This window comes from Oncorhynchus gorbuscha, linkage group LG05, assembly GCF_021184085.1.
Source record: "Oncorhynchus gorbuscha isolate QuinsamMale2020 ecotype Even-year linkage group LG05, OgorEven_v1.0, whole genome shotgun sequence".
NCBI lineage: Eukaryota > Metazoa > Chordata > Actinopteri > Salmoniformes > Salmonidae > Oncorhynchus > Oncorhynchus gorbuscha.
Window position 1 is genome coordinate 38,921,762 of NC_060177.1, and position 24,266 is coordinate 38,946,027.

Here is a 24,266-nt window from a genome sequence, read left to right on the forward strand (position 1 = left end):
GGGAGATATAAGTCTCCAACTTCAGCGATGGAGCGTGTGCTACAGGTGGGTGTTGTTATGGTGACCAGTGAACTGAGATAAGGCGGAGCTTTACCTAGCAAAGACTTATAGATGACCTTGAGCCAGTGGGTCTGGCGACGAATATGTAGCGAGGGCCAGCCGACGAGAGCATACAGGTCGCAGTGGTTGGTAGTATATTGGACTTTGGTGTCAAAACGGATGGCACTGTGATAGACTGCATACAGTTTGCTGAGTAGAGTTGGAGGCTATTTTGTATATGACATCACCGAAGTCGATTTTACGAGGGTATGTTTGGCAGCGTGAGTGAAGGAGGCTTTGTTGCGAAATAGGAAGCCGATTCTAGATTTCATTCTGGATTGGAGATGTTTAATATGTTTACAGTGTAGCCAGACACCTAGGTATTTGTCGTTGTCCAAATATTCTAAGTCATAACCACCCAGAGTAGTGATAATAGTTGGGTGGGCGAGTGCGGGCAGCGATTGGTTGAAAAACATGCATTTAGTTTTACTAGTGTTTACTAGTTGGAGGCCATGGATGGAGTGTTGCATGGCATTGAATCTCGTTTGGAGGTTTGTTAACACAGTGTCCAAAGAAGGGCCAGATGTATACAGAATAGTGTCGTCTGCGTAGAGGGGGGATCAGGGATTTTTTTTTCACCTTTATTTAACCAGGTAGGCTAGTTGAGAACAAGTTCTCATTTACAACTGCGACCTGGCCAAGATAAAGCATAGCAGTGTGAACAGACAACACAGAGTTACACATGGAGTAAACAATTAACAAGTCAATAACACAGTAGAAAAAAAGAGAGTCTATATACATTGTGTGCAAATGGCATGAGGAGGTAGGCGAATAATTACAATTTTGCAGATTAACACTGGAGTGATAAATTATCAGATGGTCATGTACAGGTAGAGATACTGGTGTGCAAAAGAGCAGAAAAGTAAATAAATATAAACAGTATGGGGATGAGGTAGGTAAATTGGGTGGGCTATTTACCGATAGACTATGTACAGCTGCAGTGATCGGTTAGCTACTCAGATAGCAGATGTTTGAAGTTGGTGAGGGAGATAAAAGTCTCCAACTTCAGCGATTTTTGCAATTCGTTCCAGTCACAGGCAGCAGAGAACTGGAACGAAAGGCGGCCAAATGAGGTGTTGGTTTTAGGGATGATCAGTGAGATACACCTGCTGGAGCGCGTGCTACGGGTGGGTGTTGCCATCGTGACCAGTGTACTGAGATAAGGCGGAGCTTTACCTAGCATGGACTTGTAGATGACCTGGAGCCAGTGGGTCTGGCGACAAATATGTAGCGAGAGCCAGTCGACTAGAGCATACAGGTCGCAGTGGTGGGTGGTATAAGGAGCTTTAGTAACAAAACGGATGGCACTGTGATAGACTGCATCCAGTTTGCTGAGTAGAGTATTGGAAGCTATTTTGTAGATGACATCGCCGAAGTCGAGGATCGGTAGGATAGTCAGTTTTACTAGGGTAAGTTTGGCGGCATGAGTGAAGGAGGCTTTGTTGCGGAATAGAAAGCCGACTCTAGATTTCATTTTAGATTGGAGATGTTTGATATGAGTCTGGAAGGAGAGTTTACAGTCTAGCCAGACACCTAGGTACTTTTGATGTCCACATATTCTAGGTTGGAACCATCCAGGGTGGTGATGCTAGTCGGGCGTGCGGGTGCAGGCAGCGAATGGTTGAAAAGCATGCATTTGGTTTTACTAGCGTTTAAGAGCAGTTGGAAGCCACGGAAGGAGTGTTGTATGGTGTTGAAGCTCGTTTGGAGGTTAGATAGCACAGTGTCCAAGGAAGGGCCGGAAGTATACAGAATGGTGTCATCTGCGTAGAGGTCGATCCGGGAATCGCCCGCAGCAAGAGCAACATCATTGATATATACAGAGAAAAGAGTCGGCCCGAGAATTGAACCCTGTGGCACCCCCATAGAGACTGCCAGAGGACCGGACAACATGCCCTCCGATTTGACACACTGCACTCTGTCTGCAAAGTAGTTGGTGAACCAGGCAAGGCAGTCATTAGAAAAACCGAGGCTACTGAGTCTGCCGAGAAGAATATGGTGATTGACAGAGTCACCCGCAGCAAGAGCGACATCGTTGATATATGCAGAGAAAAGAGTCGGCCCGAGAATTGAACCCTGTGGTACCCCCATAGAAACTGCCAGAGGTCCGGACAACAGGCCCTCCGATATGACACACTGAACTCTGTCTGAGACGTAGTTGGTGAAGCAGGCGAGGCAGTCGTTTGAGAAACCAAGGCTGTTGAGTCTGCCTATAATAATATGGTGATTGACAGAGTCGAAAGCCTTGGCCTGGTCGATAAAGAGGGCTGCACAGTACTGTCTTTTGTTGTTGGCGGTTATGATGCCTTTTATTGATACCGTTTAGTACCCTGAGCGTGGCTGATGTGCACCCGTGACTAGCTTGGAAACCAGATTGCACAGCGGAGAAGGTATGGTGGGATTCGAAATGGTCAGTGATCTGTTTGTTAACTTGGCTTTTGAAGACTTTAGAAAGGCAGGGCAGGATGGATATAGGTCTGTAACAGTTTGGGTCTAGAGTGTCACCCCCTTTGAGGAGGGGGATGACCGCGGCAGCATTCCAATCTTTAGGGATCTCGGACAATACAAAATAGAGTTTGAACAGACTGGTAATAGGGGTTGCAACAATGGCGGTGGATCATTTTAGAAAGAGAGCGTCCAGATTGTCTTGCCCAGCTGATTTGTACAGTTCCGGGTTTTGCAGCTCTTTTAGAACATCTGCTATCTGGATTTGGGTGAAGGAGAAGCTGAGGAGGCTTGGGCAAGTAGCTGCGGGGGTGCGGAGCTGTTGGCCGGATTTGGGGTAGCCAGGACGAAAGCATGGCCAGCCATAGAGAAATTCTTCTTGAAATTCTCGATTATCGAGGAACACTGTCAAAATACCAGCAACAGTGTGTGAAAACCTTGTGAAGACTTACAGAAAACATTTGACCTCTGTCATTGCCAACAAAGGGTATATAACAAAGTATTGAGATAAACTTTTGTTATTGACCAAATACTTATTTTCCACCATAATTTGCAAATAAATTCATTAAAAATCCTACAATGTGATTTTCTGGATTTTGTCTGTCATAGTTGTAGTGTGCCTATGATGAAAATTACAGGCCTCTCTCATCTTTTTAAGTGGGAGAATTTGCACAATTGGTGGCTAACTAAATATTTTTTTGCCCCACTGTATCTGTTCTTAGTTCTACATTTTTTAAAAGGGGCATGCTTATTTAAGATGGTGAGGAAATTACTTTTAAAGAACGAACAGGCACCCTCTATTGACGGGATGAGGTCAATATCCTTCCAGGATACCCGGGCCAGGTCGATTAGAAAGGCCTGCTTGCAGAAGTGTTTTAGGGAGCGTTTGACATTGATAAGGGGTGGTTGTTTGACCGCGGGCCCATAGCGGATGCAGACAATGAGGCAGTGATCGCTATCAGAATGAAAACACCTCCATTAATTTACGAACAGATAGTCAATTTGTGCCACAGTTTAGACTACTGATTGATCAGCGATATTTTGGAGATTATTTTGTTGTCAAATAACTGAAAGTGAGCGATTGTAATCTGAAAAAATGGAAAATGGCCATTCTTGAACATGGGGTGAGACAATAAGCCCTTTTAATTTTGTCTGGCTTGCCATACCAAAAAAAATTGGCATATTTTTTGCTCATATAATTTAAACAGGACGCTAGGTGTAGGCAAAACCATAAGCAAATAGGTAAACTGTGATATGACTAAATATTTAATCAGGGTGATTTTTCCACAAATAGACAGGTATTTTCCTTTCCATGGTAGCAAGATCTTAACTATTTTTGCTAACTTTCTATAAAAATGTATTGGAGTGAGATAATTTCAGAGCATTTTATTGGTAAACTACATGGTCATGTAAAAGATGTATTTTGTAGTGATCCAATACGTAATATACAGTTGAAGTCGGAAGTTTACATACACTTAGGTTGGAGTCATTAAAACTTGTTTTTCAACCACTCCACAATTTTCTTGTTAACAAACTAAGTCGGTTAGGACATCTACTTTGTGCATGACACAAATAATTTTTCCAACAATTGTTTACAGACAGATTATTTAACTTATAATTCACTGTATCACAATTCCAGTGGGTCAGAAGTTTTTATACACTAAGTTGACTGTGCCTTTTAAACAGCTTGGAAAATTCCGTAAAATGATGTCATGGCTTTAAGAAGCTTCTTTAAGGCTAATTGACAACATTTTAGACAATTGCAGGTGTACCTGTGGATGTATTTCAAGGCCTACCTTCAAACTCAGTACCTATTTGCTTGACATCATGGGAAAATCAAAAGATATCAGCCGACCTCAGAAAACAAATTGTAGACCTCTACAAGTCCGGTTCATCCTTGGGAGCAATTTCCAAACACCTGAAGGTACCTGTCACGACTTCCGCCAAAGTCGGCTCCTCACCTTGTTCGGCCGGCGTTCGGCGGTCGACTTCACCGGCTTTCTAGCCATCGCCTCTCCATTTTTCATTGGTCCATTTGTTTTGTCTTCTTCCCTGCACACCTGGTTTTCATTCCCCAATCACACTGCATGTATTTATTCCTCTGTTCCCCCTCATGTCTTTGTGTGAAAATGTTTGTGTTATGTGTTCATTGTTGACGCGCGAGACTGGTTTGCTTTTTCCGTGTTGTTCACGAAGATGTTTTTTATTAAACATAAATTATTGTTACTGTTTTGCGTGTTTTGCACTTTTGCCTATGGGCTGGAGGTTTTGACGCAGTTGTGTCCGTCTGTTGGTTTCTCCTGCCTCAATAAAGTGTGCTCCTGTTCACAACTCTCTGCTCTCCTGCACCTGACTTCACTACCAGTATGCACACACCTGACCGTACCATGTTCATCTGTACAAACAATAGTATGCAAGTATAAACACCATGGGAACATGCAGCCGTCATACCGCTCAGGAAGGAGACGTGCTCTGTCTCCTAGAGATGAACGTACTTTGGTGTGAAAAGTGCAAATCAATCCCAGAACAACAACAAAGGACCTTGTGAAGATGCTGGAGGAAACAGGTACAAAAGTATCTATATCCACAGTGAAACGAGTCCTATATCAACATAACCTGAAAGGCCACTCAGCAAGGAAGAAGCCACTGCTCCAAAACCGCCATAAAAACGCCAGACTACGGTTTGCAACTGCACATGGGGACAAAGATCATACATTTTCAAGAAATGTCCTCTGGTCTGATGAAACAAAATAGAACTGTTTGGCCATAATGACCATCGTTATGTTTGGAGGAAAAAAGGGGGATGCTTGCAAGCCGTAGAACACCATCCCAACCGTGAAGCACAGTGGTGGCAGCATCATGTTGTGGGGGTGCTTTGCTGCAGGAGGGATTGGTGCACGTCACAAAATAGATGGCATCATGAGGAGGAAAATTATGTGGATATATTGAAGCAACATCTCAAGACATCAGTCAGGAAGTTAAAGCTTGGTCGCAAATGGGTCTTCCAAATGCACAGTGACCCCAAGCATACTTCCAAAGTTGTGGCGAAATGGCTTAAGGACAGCAAAGTTAAGGTATTGGAGTGGCCATCACAAAGCCCTGACCTCAATCCTATAGAACATTTGTGGGCAGAACTGAAAAAGCATGTGTGAGCAAGGATACCGACAAACCTGACTCAGTTACACCAGCTCTGTCAGGAGGAATGGACCACAATTCACCCACCTTATTGTGGGAAGCTTGTGGAATGCTACCTGAAACATTTGACTGAAGTTAAACAATTTAAAGGCAATACTATAAAATATTAATTGAGTGTATGTAAACCTCTGATCCACTGGGAATGTGATGAAAGAAATACAACCTGAAATAAATCTTTCTCTCTACTATTAATCTGACATGTCACATTCTTAAAATAAAGTGGTGATCCTAACTGACCTAAGAACTGGGAATTTTTACTAGGATTAAATGTCAGCAATTGTGAAAATCTGAGTTTATATGTATTTGGCTAAGGTGCATGTAAACTTCCGACTTCAACTTGTGTAAGTAAAATCAAATCAAGCTTTCAACACACATCTGATTATTCATTATGAATAGGATTTATTTCTGGTCTGTGAGAATATCTAAGGGGCTTTTATATGATTATAATGCAGGGTTAATAATAATAATAATCGTTAGCTCTCGGAACTCATTTAGAGGCGGCTTCTATCTTCAATATGCTTTAAATGATTTATTATCCAAATGTTTAAAGTGTGTGTGGGCGACGGAGAGAATGCATTTGACTGTTTTTAATATTAGGGCTGTCAAGAGGAACAGAAAATTGTGTGTCAATTCATAAACCATGTGCCATGGAATCGGTACATCGAAAATCTCTTCCCAAATATTTTGCAATCTATATGGCACAGCTGTGAATTTTACGAACAGTCAATTTGTGCCACAGTTTAGACTACAGATAAAAAAAACTCCCCCTTGTGATAGTGTGGTGCAATGACAGAATGCCACCATCTACCACATTTACATTTACATTTAAGTCATTTAGCAGACGCTCTTATCCAGAGCGACTTACAAATTGGTGCATTCACCTTATGACATCCAGTGGAACAGTCACTTTACAATAGTGCATCTAAATCTTAAGGGGGGGGGGTGAGAGGGATTACTTATCCTATCCTAGGTATTCCTTAAAGAGGTGGGGTTTCAGGTGTCTCCGGAAGGTGGTGATTGACTCCGCTGTCCTGGCGTCGTGAGGGAGTTTGTTCCACCATTGGGGGGCCAGGGCAGCGAACAGTTTTGACTGGGCTGAGCGGGAGCTGTACTTCCTCAGTGGTAGGGAGGCGAGCAGGCCAGAGGTGGATGAACGCAGTGCCCTTGTTTGGGTGTAGGGCCTGATCAGAGCCTGGAGGTACTGAGGTGCCGTTCCCCTCACAGCTCCGTAGGCAAGCACCATGGTCTTGTAGCGGATGCGAGCTTCAACTGGAAGCCAGTGGAGAGAACGGAGGAGCGGGGTGACGTGAGAGAACTTGGGAAGATTGAACACCAGACGGGCTGCGGCGTTCTGGATGAGTTGAAGGGGTTTAATGGCACAGGCAGGGAGCCCAGCCAACAGCGAGTACCACTAACGGCCATGGCATAAACTCAAAACTTCTAAAGGAAGAACCACTGTATATACCTTTCAGAATATTTCCCCTAATGTTATTAGCCTACCACCAGTAAGTTCTGTCCTTATCTTCTTAATTCTAATGACATTCTTGAATAATATATGACTAGAATTGTATGCAGAAGGCTTTCACTTCTCAACACGAAGATTGAATGGTTATTGGGGTCTGAATAAATATCTGCTATAGCCTACCGCCATCGCCTTTTTGCTCCTCTTTCAAACTACCCATGAGTTCTATTGGCTGCTGTATTTAACATTCAGCAAAAAAAAAAGAGGTTACGCCCCTTTTTGAATAGTCTATTAGAATAAGAAATGCAAAAAAAAATAATGTCCAGTAAGCAATTCTAGTCTAGCTTTTCCTGCATGGGACTCCCAAGAGCTAAGGAAAAAACATTTAAGGAGAGGCCAGCGGAGCACAGGTGCTTGCGTATTGCGCAAGATTCAGAGGCTACAGATTAGAAGCATATTATGCATAACCCATCAATAATTAGCTAAATATAAGGCTAATACAGCATAGAATGTATTAACTGAAAGGAGGTAGGGTAAGACATTTATAGATAGGGCTATATATCAATCTAGAACAGGATTATCTATTTTGGATGCAATTTGAATGGAGTTGATGCAGAGAGAGAAGGACTGCGAGAGTGCAATGCTATTCGAGTGATAGGCTGTTTTAAAACTCTGCAGCTACAATTTTTTAAAAGCATCATCTTTACCATTAAAACACGAGGTGACCCCCGAAAGCCAGATGGAGATGATGAAATTAGACACGCAATCTGTCTTTATATTACTGTAGCATATGCTATGCTACATCAAATGTAGGCCTACCGGATGATATGAATACTCTAAGTCTGCATGCATTGTGAACTACCCTCCATACTGAGATGGGCTGTCTGTCCCCACCTTGAGTGTTGATTCATCATGCAGAAACCAGATTTAGACATCACATATAGCCTAATTTAACAGTTCCATTTCACACCATGCTGTTCATATGAAGAAGTTATTATAAATGTACCAATACTCACAGTTATCCCAGGAAAAGAGAGTGGCTTTATTGGTCACTATAAACGTGTTTAGCAGATGTTATTGAGGGTGTAGTGAAATGCCCGTGTTTCTAGCTCCAACAGTGCAGTAATATCTAACAAATAATATCTAACAATTTCACAACAATACACACAATGCACACAAATCCAAAGTGAAGGAAAGGAAATAAGAATATGTAAATATTTGGATGAGCAATGTCGGAGCGGCATAGACTAAGATACAGCAGAATATAATAAAATATATACATATAAGATGAAGTGGATTAGAAGTGTGGTTAAAGTTAGTGTTATGGTTAGGTTAAAATCAGATTTTATGACATTGTGGATGTGCCAGCTAGTGACCATAGCTAGTAACCGGGTTCCCGCCATACAACGCTAGTTAAGATGTGGTTGGAAAAACTCAAACTGGTACCCAGGGTTGGGTAGATTAGTTTCTAAATGTAATCAGTTACTAGTTGCCTGTCCAAAAATGTAGTCAGTAACATAACTTTTGAATTACCAAAGCTCAGTAACGTAATCAATTTGCTTCCAGTTACTTTTATACCTCTTCCCCCTAAGAGGCGCAGGTTTGCGTTTTTCGTCTTGAATCTTGTTCTGGAGTATGGTCACTAGCTGGCACATCCACAATGTCATAAAATCTCATTTGTAACCTTAATCCTAACCTTAACCACACTTCTAAGCCTAATGCCTAACGCTAACCTTAAAATGAAGACAAAAAAAAAATGTTTTCATTAATTGTTACAATATAGCCCATTTTTCCACCATCTAGTGGAAATCGCTCAGTTCTGCCGCAAGGACAAGACTCACCCCAATAAATGTCAACCTGCTTAAGAGGCATTAGAAGAAGACAATAATGAACATTACCAATTGAAGTACATCTGTTGAGGGATAAATCAATGTTAGAGTTTACATAGCTGGCCATAAACGGTGTTGCATTTCACCTTATGGGTTGGTTATGTTCTAACCCATTGTTTTCTACTACAGATAATAATACGATTAGGTTATATCTTTACATAAAGAAACAGAGTCTGTTAAATGTTCAGTCATTCCAATAATAAGACCCCTTGATATTCAAGGAAATATGGAAATATAGATTAGCCAAATTGTTTTACCTGAGCATAACCCCACATCGGAGGATTTATTAGCCTATTCTGTTGTTCATGATTTTGTTGTCATCAAGCACTGATTGGACTCGTTTCTTCGAGTTGAAAAATAAATGCTGCTCTCGGAATGGCATGCTACCGAGTACTACCGAAAGTGCTTTTGTATTTGCATGTGAAAAATGTATGTCATATGCTGCATTTGCTACAGGCCTATATATTGTTTACATTTTTGTTGGTGTCACTATAATATCGCAATAATTTGCAGGTGTTACGTCTATCAAAGGCGTGCGAGTTAGAGCATGTGTCCATTCCCACTGGGCAAAAACTGGTTGAATCAGCATTATTTACATGTCATTCCAACCGAACAATTCAACGTGATGATATTGAATCAACATGGGAAACTGATTGAATTTGCAAAAAGGCAAGAACGTAAGGGGATTTAGTCCTTTTTTCACCCGACTTTTAACCTAAATCCAATGGCATGGTGAATTATTTGGTTGATTTGACATTGAATTCACGTTAGTTGACAAATTAACCAAATATAAATGAACTGACGTCACTGGATTAGGTCTTAAAAAATATATATTCAGCATTAATTAGATTGAGCAATAAAATCCCAATTTGTCTTCTTAAATTTAACTGGTTTTCGACAGAATATAGCACAATACCACGGGGAGGTTAGAAGGGACGAACTCCCTCAAACTTGTTATAGGCAGGGATCCGCACTATGCAGCTGTTGCAAGAGGCGGCAGGTAGCCTTGTGGTTAGAGCGTTGGGCCAGTAACCGAAAGGTTGCTGGTTGAATCCCTGAGCTAACAAGGTAAAAACAAGCACAGTAGCGCACACCAAGCCAACACCTGCTAGCCCACAACAATTCCTACACAGGCTAGCCCACACCAACTCAACACCTGCTAGCCCACAACAATTCCTACACAGGCTAGCCCACACCAATCCCATGTAAGTCCAACATGGGCTAGCCTACACCAGTCCAACACAGGCTAGCGCACATAAACCCAACACGGAATAGCCTACACCAACCCACCACAGGCTAGCCCACACCAAGCCCAATGTGGGTTAGCCCGCACCAAGCTCACACCAGCCTGACACGGGTTAGCCTAGAATAGCCAAACACACGCTATCCCTTATCAGCCCTACACAAGCCAGCCGACACCAAGCCCAGTTAGAGGCAGGTGCTCATTCGAATGTTTGGGGGGCGTGGTTTGCACACAGTTCTTTTTGTGCAGCCGTTACTGTGAATGTCATTCCAGTTTTAGTATTGTGTGATCCCCATTTGTTAAAATGTTGAATAGTTCAACAGTTTCTTTTGTAAAAAAATATATGTAAGGAACAACTTGGTTGTCTTTCTAATACAATGTATCAAATTCCCTAAATATCGATTTTTCTCACTCTCTCTCTCTCTGTCTGTTAGTATCACATGGGGTCTGTGCTCTGGCATTACAAGTGAACGTGGTGCCTGTGATTACTGTTGCCATGGTTTCACTCACACACATTCTGATCTGGAATGTCTGAATGGATTAGGTTTCCATGGTTACTGGACCAAATTCACACTGTCATATCTGTTTTGTGTTATACTGTTGTATGTGTGTGTTTGTGTATGTGTGGGTGCATGTGTGTGTGTGTGTGGGTGCATGTGTGTGTGTGTGTGGGTGCATGTGTGTGTGTGTGTGTGTGTGTGTGTGTGTGTGTGTGTGTGTGTGTGTGTGTGTGTGTGTGTGTGTGTGTGTGTGTGTGTGTGTGTGTGTGTGTGTGTGTGTGTGTGTGTGTGTGTGTGTGTGTGTGTGTGTGTGTTAGAGCACAGATATATAAATATGTGTATTATAAGAGTGTGTGTTGTGTGTGTTGTTAGGTCAACCAGGAGAATGTGGTGAAGGTGGGCCACAGGCAGGTGGTCAACATGATCCGTCATGCAGGGAACAGCCTCATCATCAAAGTGGTAACGGTCAGCAGGAATATGGACCCTGAGGACACCGCACGCAAAAAAGGTACTACGCCACTTTATGCTATGCTAGAAAAAGGTACACACCATCTCAGTAGCAGCACAATGCTGCCCCAACAACCAATACTCATGCGAAAACGCTAAATGGATGTTGGGTGTTGAAATGTGCCAATAAAGGCCACATTCCTAATGAATTATTCTGTCTCTGCCTCTCTCTCTCTCTCTCTCTATCTCTATCTCTCTCCATCTCTCTCTTTCTCTTAGCCCCCCCACCGCCAAAGAGAGCCCCCACAACCGCCCTGTCTATGCGCTCCAAGTCTATGACCTCTGAACTGGAAGAACTAGGTAAGGAGCAAGCTGATAGGCTCTCACAAAAGAGTCACTGAGACGAGCCTCTTTAACCACGCCCTCTTTTCGATCTTTCCCTTCTGTCCCTATTTGTTTGTTATTTATCTGCCATTAGTGGAAGTCAGTAAAGGTAAGGAGTGAAGCTGAACATACAGTATGTAGCATACTGGTGTGGGAAGGGAATCTAATATTCAACATATTCAACATGCTGATTCATTGACATTTTATTCATATTTTGAACCTGAAGCTAAGCTGTAGTGTCAAGCCCATTGGTTCAAACCAAAACATCCTGTCAATTATGTCAACCATGTATTGTTTTAGATTGTCATATTTTTTGCTGTTATTTATTACGGATTTCTCACAGTGATTTGCTGCGTCATTGCATGAGGAGCGGTCGTTTGTGAAAATACCTCCACAGATCATTTACTTTGCTTAACTACCATGGAAACGAGTATCTGGCTAGTTGTAAAGATGGCATTAGAGTTGCATTAGCGTCTTCGAGTTAGAAAGACAGACACGGTTGTGTGTGTGTGTGTGTGTGTGTGTGTGTGTGTGTGTGTGTGTGTGTGTGTGTGTGTGTGTGTGTGTGTGTGTGTGTGTGTGTGTGTGTGTGTGTGTGTGTGTGTGTGTGTGTGTGTGTGTGTGTGTGTGTGTGTGTGTGTGTGTGTGTGTGTGTCTGTGTGTCTGTGTGTCTGTGTGAGAGCGTATATCTGCATGTGTGTGGGTGTGTGTCTGCGTTTGTGAGTGTGTGTCTGCGTTTGTGAGTGTGTGTATGCAGGTGTGTATGGATGTATGTGTGGTGGGCTAAGATCTCATTTGAGGGCCCTTGTGTTGAATGGGCACGCAGTGTGATGGTAATGTGTTCTGACAGAGGGAACAGTCAGCGCTTCTGAGACGGGTTGCTTTAGAAAACTGGTGAGAGGAGGAGGAACTGGTGGGCAGCTAGGGACGCACGCTACGCTATAGCACCACCCTGCTAACTCAGCTAGGGGAAAGGGAAACAGAGAAAGAAGAGGAGGAGGAGGAGGAGGAGGAGAGAGAAGAGAGAGCTCAAATACAAGGAATTGGGAGAAAGTGAGAAACAGAGAGGGAAATGGGAGGGAACCAGGGAGAGAGAAAAGAGAGAGAGAGGAGACCGGGAGGAAAGACATGGAGAGAGAGAGATAGAGAGAAACAGAGAGAGGGTCAATGGGGATGAAACTTGTGGTGTTAATTTTGGCCGCTATTTTAAGATGTAGTTTTAGTCTTAGTCACATTTTAGTCATGTCATCCTTCGTTAGTTTGAATTAAATTCGGGACAATTTCGGTGTAGTTTTTTTTAGACAGCCATTTTAGTCACATAATACTTTTTTTCTATTAAAGCTGCAATATGTAACTTTTTGGGTTACCGGACCAAATTCATATAGAAATGCGAGTTATAGATCTGTCATTCGCTTTGAAAGCAAGTCTAAGAAGCAGTAGATATGTAATAAGTTGGCTATTTCTATGCTTCCTGTTCCTAAGTTTAGTTTTTGCGTCTTTTACTTTCGGTTTTGCGCACCAGCTTCAAACAGCTGAAAATACAAAAAAAAATTGTTATGAAAAATATATTTTGCTGAATTTTAGATGGTACTGTTAGCAGTTGATGTTATTATTCAATAACACAAACCCCAAAGCAAATCAAGGGGAGAGGAATAGATTTATTTGAAAAGGACAAATCATAGATGTTCTGCTAGGAGGTAGATGATAGATGTTCATTCCCCCTGTCCTCAGCTTTTCTCCACAGAGAAACAGGATGTCATTTATAACCCCCCACCCTAGCCTGGGTTGACTTCCATCATGTGCACTTTCAGATCATCTCGTACAACTAGATCTACTATCCACTTGTATACCTTAGCTGGCAACATTGATATTGTGGCAGATTGCCATTCATAATTAACCATATAGACCAAGGGTGAGCAAACCTTTTGCTCGAGGGCCACATTTTGAAATTCAACGGAGGGGGGGACCAATTGTTTGTTAAAATCAATTTGCGGGGGCCTCCCGAGTGGCGCAGCGGTCTAAGGCAATGCATCAAAGTGCTTGAGGTGTCACTACAGACCCGGGTTTGATCCCAGGCTGTGTCACAGCTGGCCGTGACTGGGAGACCCATGAGGCGGTGCACAATTGGCCCAGTGTCGGTTTTGGCAGGCTGAGATTTCCTTGTCCCATCACGCTCTAGCGACTCCTGTGGCTGGCCTGGCACATGGATACTGACACAGTCGCCAGGTGTATGGTATTTCCTCCGACACATTGGTGCAGTTGCCTTCCAAGTTAAGCGAGCAGTGTATCAAGAAGCAGTGCGGCTTGGCAGGGTCGTGTTTTCGGAGGACGCGTGGCTCTTGACCTTCACCTCTCCCGAGTCCGTACGGGAGTTGCAGCGATGGGACAAGGCTGTAACTACCAATTGGATACCACGGAATTGGGGAGAAAAAGAAAGGGTAAAAAAAATGTATGTGTGTGTATATATTTATTTAAAAAAAATATATATATATTATATCTTGTGGGCCGGATTGAAGCGCCCGGCAGGCAGCCTTGGCTACAGGTTAAACTATTTACATCTCAGATGTAATTCCCCAGGGGGTAAATAACAGCAGTTTCCTTGAAGGGGCTAGAATTTGAGCATTTACAAAAATACCAGAAGTATTACTGTACTCCTAATATTCAACATATAGCATTAGTGTTTCCCTTAGGAAAAAAGCAACCATGACTCGCATTTGGGGAACGTGGCGTAAGAGCTGCAGCACAAGATGAATGAATAACAGTGCACATGGGAAAATAGAGCTTTTGATGTGATCAAACCAAAAATAGCCTACATGAAAGTAAGAGAGAGAGTAAACATTGTTTCTAGTTGAGGGTAGTTACAAGTCAAGTGTCCTGGCTTCTCATCAGTTCATAAGATTGACTGGGAGAGCCAGGCAGATCAGCTCAATCAGACCTGCCAACTGATGTCAATTCTGTCAATGAGAGGATTGGATGAAATATTATATATGCATGCATGCTTAGGATTGGACAAAACAGATAACAATTTACTTCATGTCAAATTAAATGTCCATTACTCTCGTGTGGAATTCTGGTTTCGTCACATTTTCATCGGCTAAAATGAAAAGTAACTTGTGGTAGTTTTTTCCAGGGCCTCTTGTCTCGTTATTATCATAGTTTTTGTCTGGAAAAATAGGTAGTTGACAAGTGTTTTTCATCATAGTTATTGTTGACGAAATTAGCACTGTGTGCAAGGTAGGAAACAGGAGAAACACTTAATACATCAATAACACCACTGAACGACCACAGTGGGAGGAAAGGAAGAGAGAGATTGAGATAGAGGGAGCAGATAAATGAAGGGAGAGGGGAAAGGCTGGGAATAGAGAGAAGAGGAGACGTGAAGAGAAAGAGGGAGATTTTTCTGAACTGAAAGTGTCAGGCCAGTTTCACTTTTACAGTACGTCCCTGATCTCAGTTGACACATGCATGAATTCTACTACTCATTTTGCTATTCATTGCTATTTTAATACCGTCTTTTCTTTGCTGTATCGGATAAAAAATGTCATAAAGTTCTATCTCTATGGCTGCTCATTACAAATTCGGTATTTTGCTTTTCATGCTTATACATTTACAAAAAGTATGTGGACTCCTGCTCGTCAAACATCTCATTACAAAATCATGGGCATTAATATGGAGTTGGTCCCCCCATTGCTGCTATAACAGCCTCCATTCTTCTGGGAAGGCTTTCCTCTAGATGTTGGAACATTGCTGCGGAGACTTGCTTCCATTCAGCCACAAGGGCATTAGTGAGGTCGGGCACTGATGTTGGTCGATTAGGCCTGGCTCGCAGTCGGCGTTCCAATTCATCCCCAAGGTGTTAGATGGAGTGCAGGCTCTGTGCAGGCCAGTCAAATTCTTTCACACCGATCTCAACAAACCATTTCTCTATGGACCTCGCTTTGTGCACAGGGGCATTGTAATGCCCGAAACAGGAAAGGGTCTTCGCTAAACTGTTGCCACAAAGTTGGAAGCACAGAATCGTCTAGAATGTCATTGTATGCAGTAGCGTTAAGATTCCCCTATACTGGAACTAAGGGGCCTAGCCCGAACCATGAAACAGCCCCAGACCATTATTCCTCCTCCACCAAACTTTACAGTTTGCACTATGCATTCGGGTAGATAGCGTTCTCCAAGTATCCAACAAACCCAGTTTCATCCATCGGACTGCCAGATGGTGAAGTGTGATTCAACACTCCAGAAAACGCGTTCCACTGTTCCAGAGTCCAATGGCGGCGGACTTTACACCACTCCAACTGACGCTTGGCATTGCGCATGGTGACCTTAGGCTTGTGTGTGGCTGCTTGGCCATGGAAACCCATTTCATGAAGCGCCTTTGACGAACAGTTATTGTGCTGACGTTGCTTCCAGAGGCAGTTTGAAACTCTGTAGTGAGTGTTGCAAGCGAGGTGTTGGGTGGTCCTTTGCATGGGGTGATGTAGGTTTCAGTCTTCCAGATAGATGACACAGACACAGGAAACTTGGTATAAAACTCTAGTAACAAAATGCAATTGCAGACAGAGATTCACATACAGAATACCTCAGTAGTCTATAGTAAAGATCTGTGTGGCGAAACAGGAGACATCCCTCCTTATACTAGTTGGTGTGGACAATCTACCGTCAATCATACCTTAACATTGTTGCATTGGATTAGATACAAAGTATCTAAGTTGAGAAAAACATGTCTAGACTGTGGTTTCTCACTCTACTTTCTCGGCCTTGAGGCTGGGTGACTCAGCAGGTGCAGGCAGTTCTCAGCCTGAGAACTAAAGCACTACATCTCCATTCCCCAGTACTTTTCCATCATTTCGCATTGCAAGTATACAAAGGTCATCACATATATACAGTAATCATGGCATTGGTGTAGCCCCACACCCGACCCCCAGGGTAACCCCCAACAGAGGACAGTCAATTTTTACACGCTACGTGCTTCAGCAATCAGTGGTCCCGTTCTATGAGCTTGTATGGCCTACCACTTAGTGGCTGAGCCGTTGTTGCTCCTAGACGTTTCCACGTCACAATAACAGCACTTACAGTTGACTGGGGCAGCTCTAGCAAGGCAGAAATTTGATGAACTGACTTGTTGGAAAGATGGCATTCTACTGCAGATGTTTATGTGCTCGATTTTATACACCTGTCAGCAACGGGTTTGGCTGTAATAGCCGAATCCACTCATTTGAAGATGTGTCCACATACTTTTGGCCATGTTGTGTACTTTTCATCAGACCCGGGTCAAATACACATATCAAATACAGAACACTCTTTCTCTATCCCTCCCAAGCCACACTAAGGAAAAAGAAAGGTGGTAAGTTACGTAGGCATGTTTCACACAAAGTACAGTATGTTGGATGGATGACTTGAGCACTAACCCACAAATCACTGACTTGTATGGCTTGGTTTTATTGACTGTATTAACAATCTTTTTTTATTATATTTACAAAGTGGTTTGTTTAATTTACAAATGTGTTTTCCCCCTGAGAAAGATACCTACTCAGTATGTCATTGTCTGGTAATATTTGCATGATAAAGTCAGTACAACAAGCATGGTTGGGGTCAGTTCCATTCAAATTCCGGTCAATAGACCCAGTCGGTATTAAATAGAACGTAGCGATCCTGTCCGACTGTGGGGAAAACAACCTGTGGATAACTAGGTTACCCCATTCAAACCAATTTAGTTGTTGTCTGCTTGTTTTAGTTCATTCCAAAACTACATTTAAGAAAAGTACGACATGTCTGAAGATTATTTTTCAACATTGCCTGCTCTCTAGCGTTCTCACTACTTACACCATGCCCCCAAACGTCCGTGTGCACCTTCGTGCGCAAATTGATTTTTTCCCCCCACACCAAACGCGATCACGACACGCAGGTTGAAATATCAAAACCAACTCTGAACCAATTATATTAATTTGGGGACAGGTCTAAAAGCATTAAACATGTATGGCAATTTAGCTCGCTAGCTTGCAGTTGCTAGCTAATTTGTCCTATTTAGCTAGCTTGCTGTTGCTTGCTAATTTGTCCTGGGATATAAACGTTGAGTTGTTATTTTACCTGAAATTCACAAGTTCCTCTACTCCGAAAATGAATCTGCACATAAAACAGTCAACCGAGTCATTTCTAGTCATCTCTCCTCCTTCCAGGCTTTTTCTTCTTTGGACTTTATATCACGGTTCGCATCTCACTTTCATAATAAGGTATATTACCACAAGCGACCGACCGACCTCAGTTCATCTTTCAATCACCCACGTGCGTATAACCAATGAGGAGATGGCATGTGGGTATATATGCTTCCATAAACCAATGAGGAGACGGGAGAGCCAGGACTTGCATCGCGTTCAGCATCACAAATAGAACTGACTTCTATTTTAGCGCACGCGAGCAATGTGGGTGCAATGATTGAATAACATGTATGTGTACATTTATTTTGCAACACGACACGAGCGGTGTGGTCAGCATGTTATAAAAACTTCCATCATGCACCTTTTCATGACGATGCTGCTAGCTACCAACCGGATCATTAAGCTAGCCAAGATCAACAACACAAACAAACGGACTATACAGCTACAAGTAGTGGGTGGAATTACAAACAGACTGTACTAAACAAGTTAAATGTCTTACCTGTGATTCAATGTTTTTCACACATAGCCTACTTGGACACCGTGTCTCCACATTTCCCGCTCTCCCACACCGAATAGCCTGAAGCCACAGGGCTCTTCTCGTAGACTTTATTTCCCTATGTGGGAGCATTGCGAACCGTAGGTCGGCATTTTTAACCTGGCTACATGTACTGTACATTGAACAACACAGCAGCTTTTCAGCATGTTCTGTTATTTCTGTATAACAAAAAATCCACATTGAAGTTGCCTCTTTTACAATGGGGGTCAATGGGAAATAATTTTGTTTTTCCCCAATTTGTGGCCGTGGTCGAGGGTAATTCCTTATTATTACGTGAATACCGACTGTGACTATTCAAAAAGTAAACGAAATTCCAATTCAGAATATCAGTGCACTTCCGGAATTGACTGGAAATTAAATGGAATTGACCCCAACCCTGACAACAAGTACTGTAACTTACAGTAAGTAGTAAGTTGATTTGTCATTGAATGTAATTGTTTGCACCAATGAGAATGCATGATTTTATTCCAGTCTAATCTCTGTGCATACTGAATGGACATCAGACTCAATAATGTGACACCATGATATTGAATTTCAAACATTGCTTATGTCAGACGCATCGTCACATAGGTGAAATGTTGAACTTTGGTTTATTCAGGTAACTCATGAATTATTAAATGGATAGTTCACCCCAAAATCAAAGTTTGTCAGAGGTTTTCACATCTCAAAACTAGTCTGTAAAAACTGGAGTTCTTGCCATCTGTTTTGTTGATCCTGCAACATGAATTATAATAAATCTGTAGGCTTCAATCCTATATGATTAGAAAAGTTGGCAACAGATTGGCAATCACCACCTTCCGGAGACACCTGAAACCCCACCTCTTTAAGGAATACCTAGGATAGGTTAAGTAATCCCTCTCACCCCACCCCCCCTAAGTTTTAGATGCACTATTGTTAAGTGACTGTCCCACTGGATGTCATAAGGTGAATGCACCAATTTGTAAGCCGCTCTGGATAAGAGCGTCTGCTAAATGACTTAAATGTAAATGTAAATGTTATATAGCAGGATTTACACAGCATAACAGATTGCATGGGATAAGGATGAAATTGGAGTGGTTTTTAATGAAGTGGCATCAGTAACTGAATCTATACACATCATGCCTCAGAAAATGGCCAGATAGAAGAAGTCACCCATAGTTTCCGAATATATGTGTATGTCTGTATGATTCTGTGTGTGTGTGCGTGTGTTAGAGGTTGTTAGTAATCTAAGTCCAGGTTAAGGCTGATTCCACTCTCTTCCCTCTGTGTGTAGATGGTCAGAAGAAGAGGATATGTTTTCAAGTCACTCTAAGTACAGTAACATCCCCAAATGCATGGAGGCTTTCCAAAAACAAATACAACTAAATATTACATAATATAAGTTTAAAGGCTTGCACGGCTTCCAAGGCTGGCCTCTTACCAAAATTACATGTTTTTATTTGTATTTTATTGTGTTCATTCTTTCTCTGTTTCAGCCAAAATTTAGTTTGGAAACTGAGGAAGGGGTCATGAAAATGACTGGCTTGCAACCGCATTTGGCCCGTGACATTTTTAGGATTAAAGAAGTCCCGCCCTTTTTACCCTGTCACTCATAGGGGGTGGGGTTTGTTTTGCAGATAAAGTGGACGAGGTGCCACCTTCCCAGAATGCCGTGGACACGAAGGTGGCCACCATTAAGCCACGCCCCTCCAGCCGCTGTTTAATCACGCCTACTGACATGAATGTGAGTTACTCCACACAGTATAATATATCCATTTAGCAGACGTTTTTATCTAAAGCATGGTATTGATTAATACTCTAATCCTACCCAACTCTGGTTTACAGTCCATGTACGACCGCCAGGGGGGTGTGGCAGTGGTACCATCCACCATGCCAGGCAGTCCTAGAAGGGGAGCATTCCTGGGCATACTTGCCAAGGGTGGCACCATGAGGAGACAGAAGTCCATAGGTGTGTGTCTAATGTATGGCCCCACTTTACCACGATTACCGTTTCCAGAGAGTAACTGGCTTCATTAAGTGTGATGTGAACAAAATAGAGTGATCCACTTGCCAAATTGTGCTCTGAGGCGACAGTATTATTACCCATACGCTGAAACCACAGTCTATGATGAAGCAATAGTATTTCATAGAAACTAATTCTATCCATGTTCCATCCAATTCATCACGCCACTCAGAGCCAATAATAGCCCAAAGGCAGGTCTGTGTGTTATGACTGCGCTAGCTTCAGTAGCTAGTAACTTCAGTATATGCAGTAGATTGAGCATACTTTGTAATATTTGGAACATAGAAGGCAATCCTCACACCTGACCCATAGACAACTTTCTAAAACTGATTACAGAATTTAAAAAGTTAAGTGAACTCTCCAAAAAAATGTATCTCGATAAGAAAGATGAAATGGAATAGAATCACACATGTACAATTGACAGATCTCTCTTTCTCGCCATCTCTCATTCTCTCACTTTATTTCTCCCTCTCAGGTATAACAGAAGAGGAGAAGACGCTCCTCACGCCTCCGCCACTCAAGTTCACCCGCAGCCTCTCCATGCCCGACACGTCCGAGGACATTCCCCCTCCTCCGGCCATCTCCCCCCCGTCTCCCCCCCTCCTCCTTCAACTCTCCATCCGTCTCCACCACCCCACGGGGCTTAGGCACCAACCGACCGGGCCTCACCCTCAACTCTGCTGGAAAATGTTCCAACATCACTATCCTTGGCAACCGCACAGTAGATGTAGGGACGCTAAGGCGAGGTTATCACCGCCAGAGCTCAGAACAGTACGATAGTAGAAGTAGAGGACGGGCACCCGTGCCCGAGAACCCATACTCAGAGGTGGGCAACAAGGCGCTGTACGTGCCTGCCAAGCCGGCGAGGAGGAAGGGCATGCTGGTCAAGCAGCCCAATGTGGAGGACAGCCCAGAGAAGACCTGTTGTGCCCTGCCCTCAGACGCAATTTCCATGCCGACCACACCAACTGAGAGGACCTTCTCATCCATTCCCATCCCCACCATCATCGTCAAGGAGCCGTCCACCAGTAGCAGTGGAAAGAGCAGCCAGGGCAGCAGTATTGAGATCGAGCCCACCACGCCCGAACACCCACCCTTAACGCCCGAGGCAGGGGGCAGGGGACTGAGGCCTGAAGACCCCATTGTCAACAACCCCTTCGCGGCTGCCATCGCAGGGGCAGTGAGGGACCGGGAGAAGAGGCTGGAGGCGCGGAGGAACTCGCCCGGCTTCCTCTCCACCGACATGGGGGATGAGGACTTGGGAGACCAGGCCCCGTGCCTACTCCAGTCCAAGTCCATCGACGAGGGGATGTTCAGTAATGATGAGCACCTGCAGAGGATAATGGCTCCCCCGCCGGCCTCCACCCTGCTACGGTCACAAGAAGGGGGTGACCGTGGGGGTAACGTGACAGACTTCAACACCCCTGAGCCAACCCAGGTGGTGAGGGAGCCCCTGACCGCGCGTACCGGCCAGTACCCCAACCTGGACAGCCCCGTCAGTCTCCCGGCCACTCCACCAAAGACCTACAGCTCCAACGGAGGAAGGGACTACCTGCACCCCGTCACAGGTAAGGCCCTGGACCCTAACTCGCCCCTCGCCCTGGCACTGGCGGCCCGGGAAAGTGCCATGAAGGAGCAGACACAAACAACCACAGCTCCACCCCCTTCTCAACCTCAACCGCTCCCCAAGAGCGATGCCCCCCAGTCCCTCCCTCCCAACCCCCACAAACCTAGCCTCAATCAGCCCCTCTTCATCGATACCAAACTCCGCTCCAACACCGAGGCAAGCTTCGCTACCTCCACGACAACTCTGGGGCGAGGCAGAGTGGTAGGCCTGAGGAGACAGATGACGGAGCAGAAGTACGAGTCGGATGGAGCGACGGAGGAGAGGCAGCAGGCGGAGCAGGATGGGAAGAGCATACAGATCGACATTGTGAACACGTCACAACCGCAGAAAGCTGCCGGGCTGCTGATGGTGCACACCAAAAACAGCCCAGAGGAGGAAGACAGGGGGCAGGAGAATACACCAGCCCAGGACAACAGCATCCCCAGTGAACTGAGAGACCCCAACCAGCCAAAACCCCCCACCAACAGCCACAGTTCCATGCCCCTGCCCCCTTTGCCACGGGGGAAGAGCATCACGGCTGGGGGGTCGGTGGACGAGCCAATCAAGCTGCCCTTCCGCATGCCCCCTCCCCCACTGGCCTCGGTGGACATCGAGGAGGTGGAGGAGTTTGTCTTCTCTGAGCCCTTGCCGCCACCGTTGGAGTTCGCCAACAGCATCGACATCCCTGAGGACCAGGCAACGGCCATCGCTGAGTTGCTCAAGCAACGAGACCAAGAGAGACGCAACGGTATGGGGGACAGGGGGCCAAATCCACCCCCATACTACACCCACGCCCCGTCCCCTGTCGGCCAGTTCCGACGGGGAAGCGGGATGTCCAATTGCGTGCCCCCACCCTCCTATCCCCCTCCGCCCCCCAACGGTGGCTTTGAGCAAGGTGTCACTGACTCAGGCATCGAGGAGGTAGACAGTCGCAGCAGTGGAGACCCCCGTATTGAGACAACCAGCACAATTTCCACAGTTTCCAGCATCTCTATACTGTCGTCGGAGGGCGGGTACAACAGCGCCCTGGAGAACACTTCTATGGTCTATACTGATGGCCAGGCTTACCTCGATGACCGACCCCCCGTTCCTCCCAAGCCCAAAAACAAGCCCATCATCAACAAGAACACTGCACTTTACCACGACGTCCTCATGGAGGAATCCCTGGACTCCTTCGGGGCGCCCCCTCCTGTCCCTCCTCCTCCACCCGGGTCCATGTCCCCCCCGAATCTTCCCAGGACTCCCACCCATCGGTCGTCCAAGCTGTGGGGCGAGCCCCCGGAGCTCAGGAGCCCACCCACGTCCGACCCCAAGGCCACGGTTATCAACGAGTTGAGCTCCATCTTATCACAGATGTACCGGCCCAAACCGGGGGACTCCTTCGACTCACCCACCACAGGGGCCAGGGGCAGCTTTGGAACTAGGTAACACATAAATCTACCTTTGACCTTTAACACTTACGCTGACACATCTCCCCTTTGACCTTTAAACAAACATCCTACCCTCCATCTCCAAAGAGCCAAGCTGCGGGCATTAAGAATATTAGATGGTCATAATCTTCTCTTTTTATATAATCATTTGTTGATCAATTATTCCCTCTAAAACAGCTAGAGAATGAGCTGATGTGTTGCTAAGACCAACCAATAGTCATTTGGGAACATAAGCCTAGCTAGCTACTTTCTTCTCTTTAAAGTGCTACTCTAGCCCAAGGATTTCCAAAATCGGTCTTCGATGTCTTCGATGTTACTACTCAGCTGATTGTAATAACCAACTCATCATCAAGCTTAGATTATTTGAATCAGGTGTGTAGTGCTGCGGGGGAATGGACAGGACCAAGTTTGCTCTAGCCCATCCTCTCATTAGTAATTCTACTTTCTGGTATATTTCCTCAGTTAGCCATAATGATGCAGTTAGGGGATACCCAAGACACCTGCTACTGGGTCATTCCACCAATAGAGTGCCTTTTGGGTACTGTAATTTGGTAAAAAAGATGTCATAAGGAGTACATGTTCAACTTCATAAAAACATCTCAATAAAACAATTTTACTAGAGTAAGTGCCAGTTCAAGTAACATGGTTGACTGTATCTGGATTAAATATTTACTCTTAAATCAACTATAAATTCTATGTGAGAATGCTATTAATTGACTACAGCTCAGCATTCAACACCATAGTGCCCTCAAAGCTCATCACTAAGCTAAGGACCCTGGGACTAAACACCTCCCTCTGCAACTGCATCCTGGACTTCCTGATGGGTCACCCCAGGTGGTAAAGGTAGGTAACAGCACATCCGCCACACTGATCCTCA

General features: G+C 44.3%; 1 protein-coding gene across 1 annotated transcript in view; it reads left to right on the forward strand.

The window, feature by feature from the left end:
* Positions 1–24,266, forward strand: part of LOC124034872 (SH3 and multiple ankyrin repeat domains protein 2-like) — a 177,076-nt gene that overhangs the window by 134,022 nt on the left and 18,788 nt on the right. The window contains 7 exon segments of the mRNA XM_046348281.1: positions 11,206–11,341; positions 11,560–11,640; positions 16,982–17,005; positions 19,968–20,074; positions 20,176–20,299; positions 20,829–20,949; positions 20,951–23,383. Of these exon segments, the coding sequence (XP_046204237.1) occupies positions 11,206–11,341; positions 11,560–11,640; positions 16,982–17,005; positions 19,968–20,074; positions 20,176–20,299; positions 20,829–20,949; positions 20,951–23,383 (3,026 nt within the window).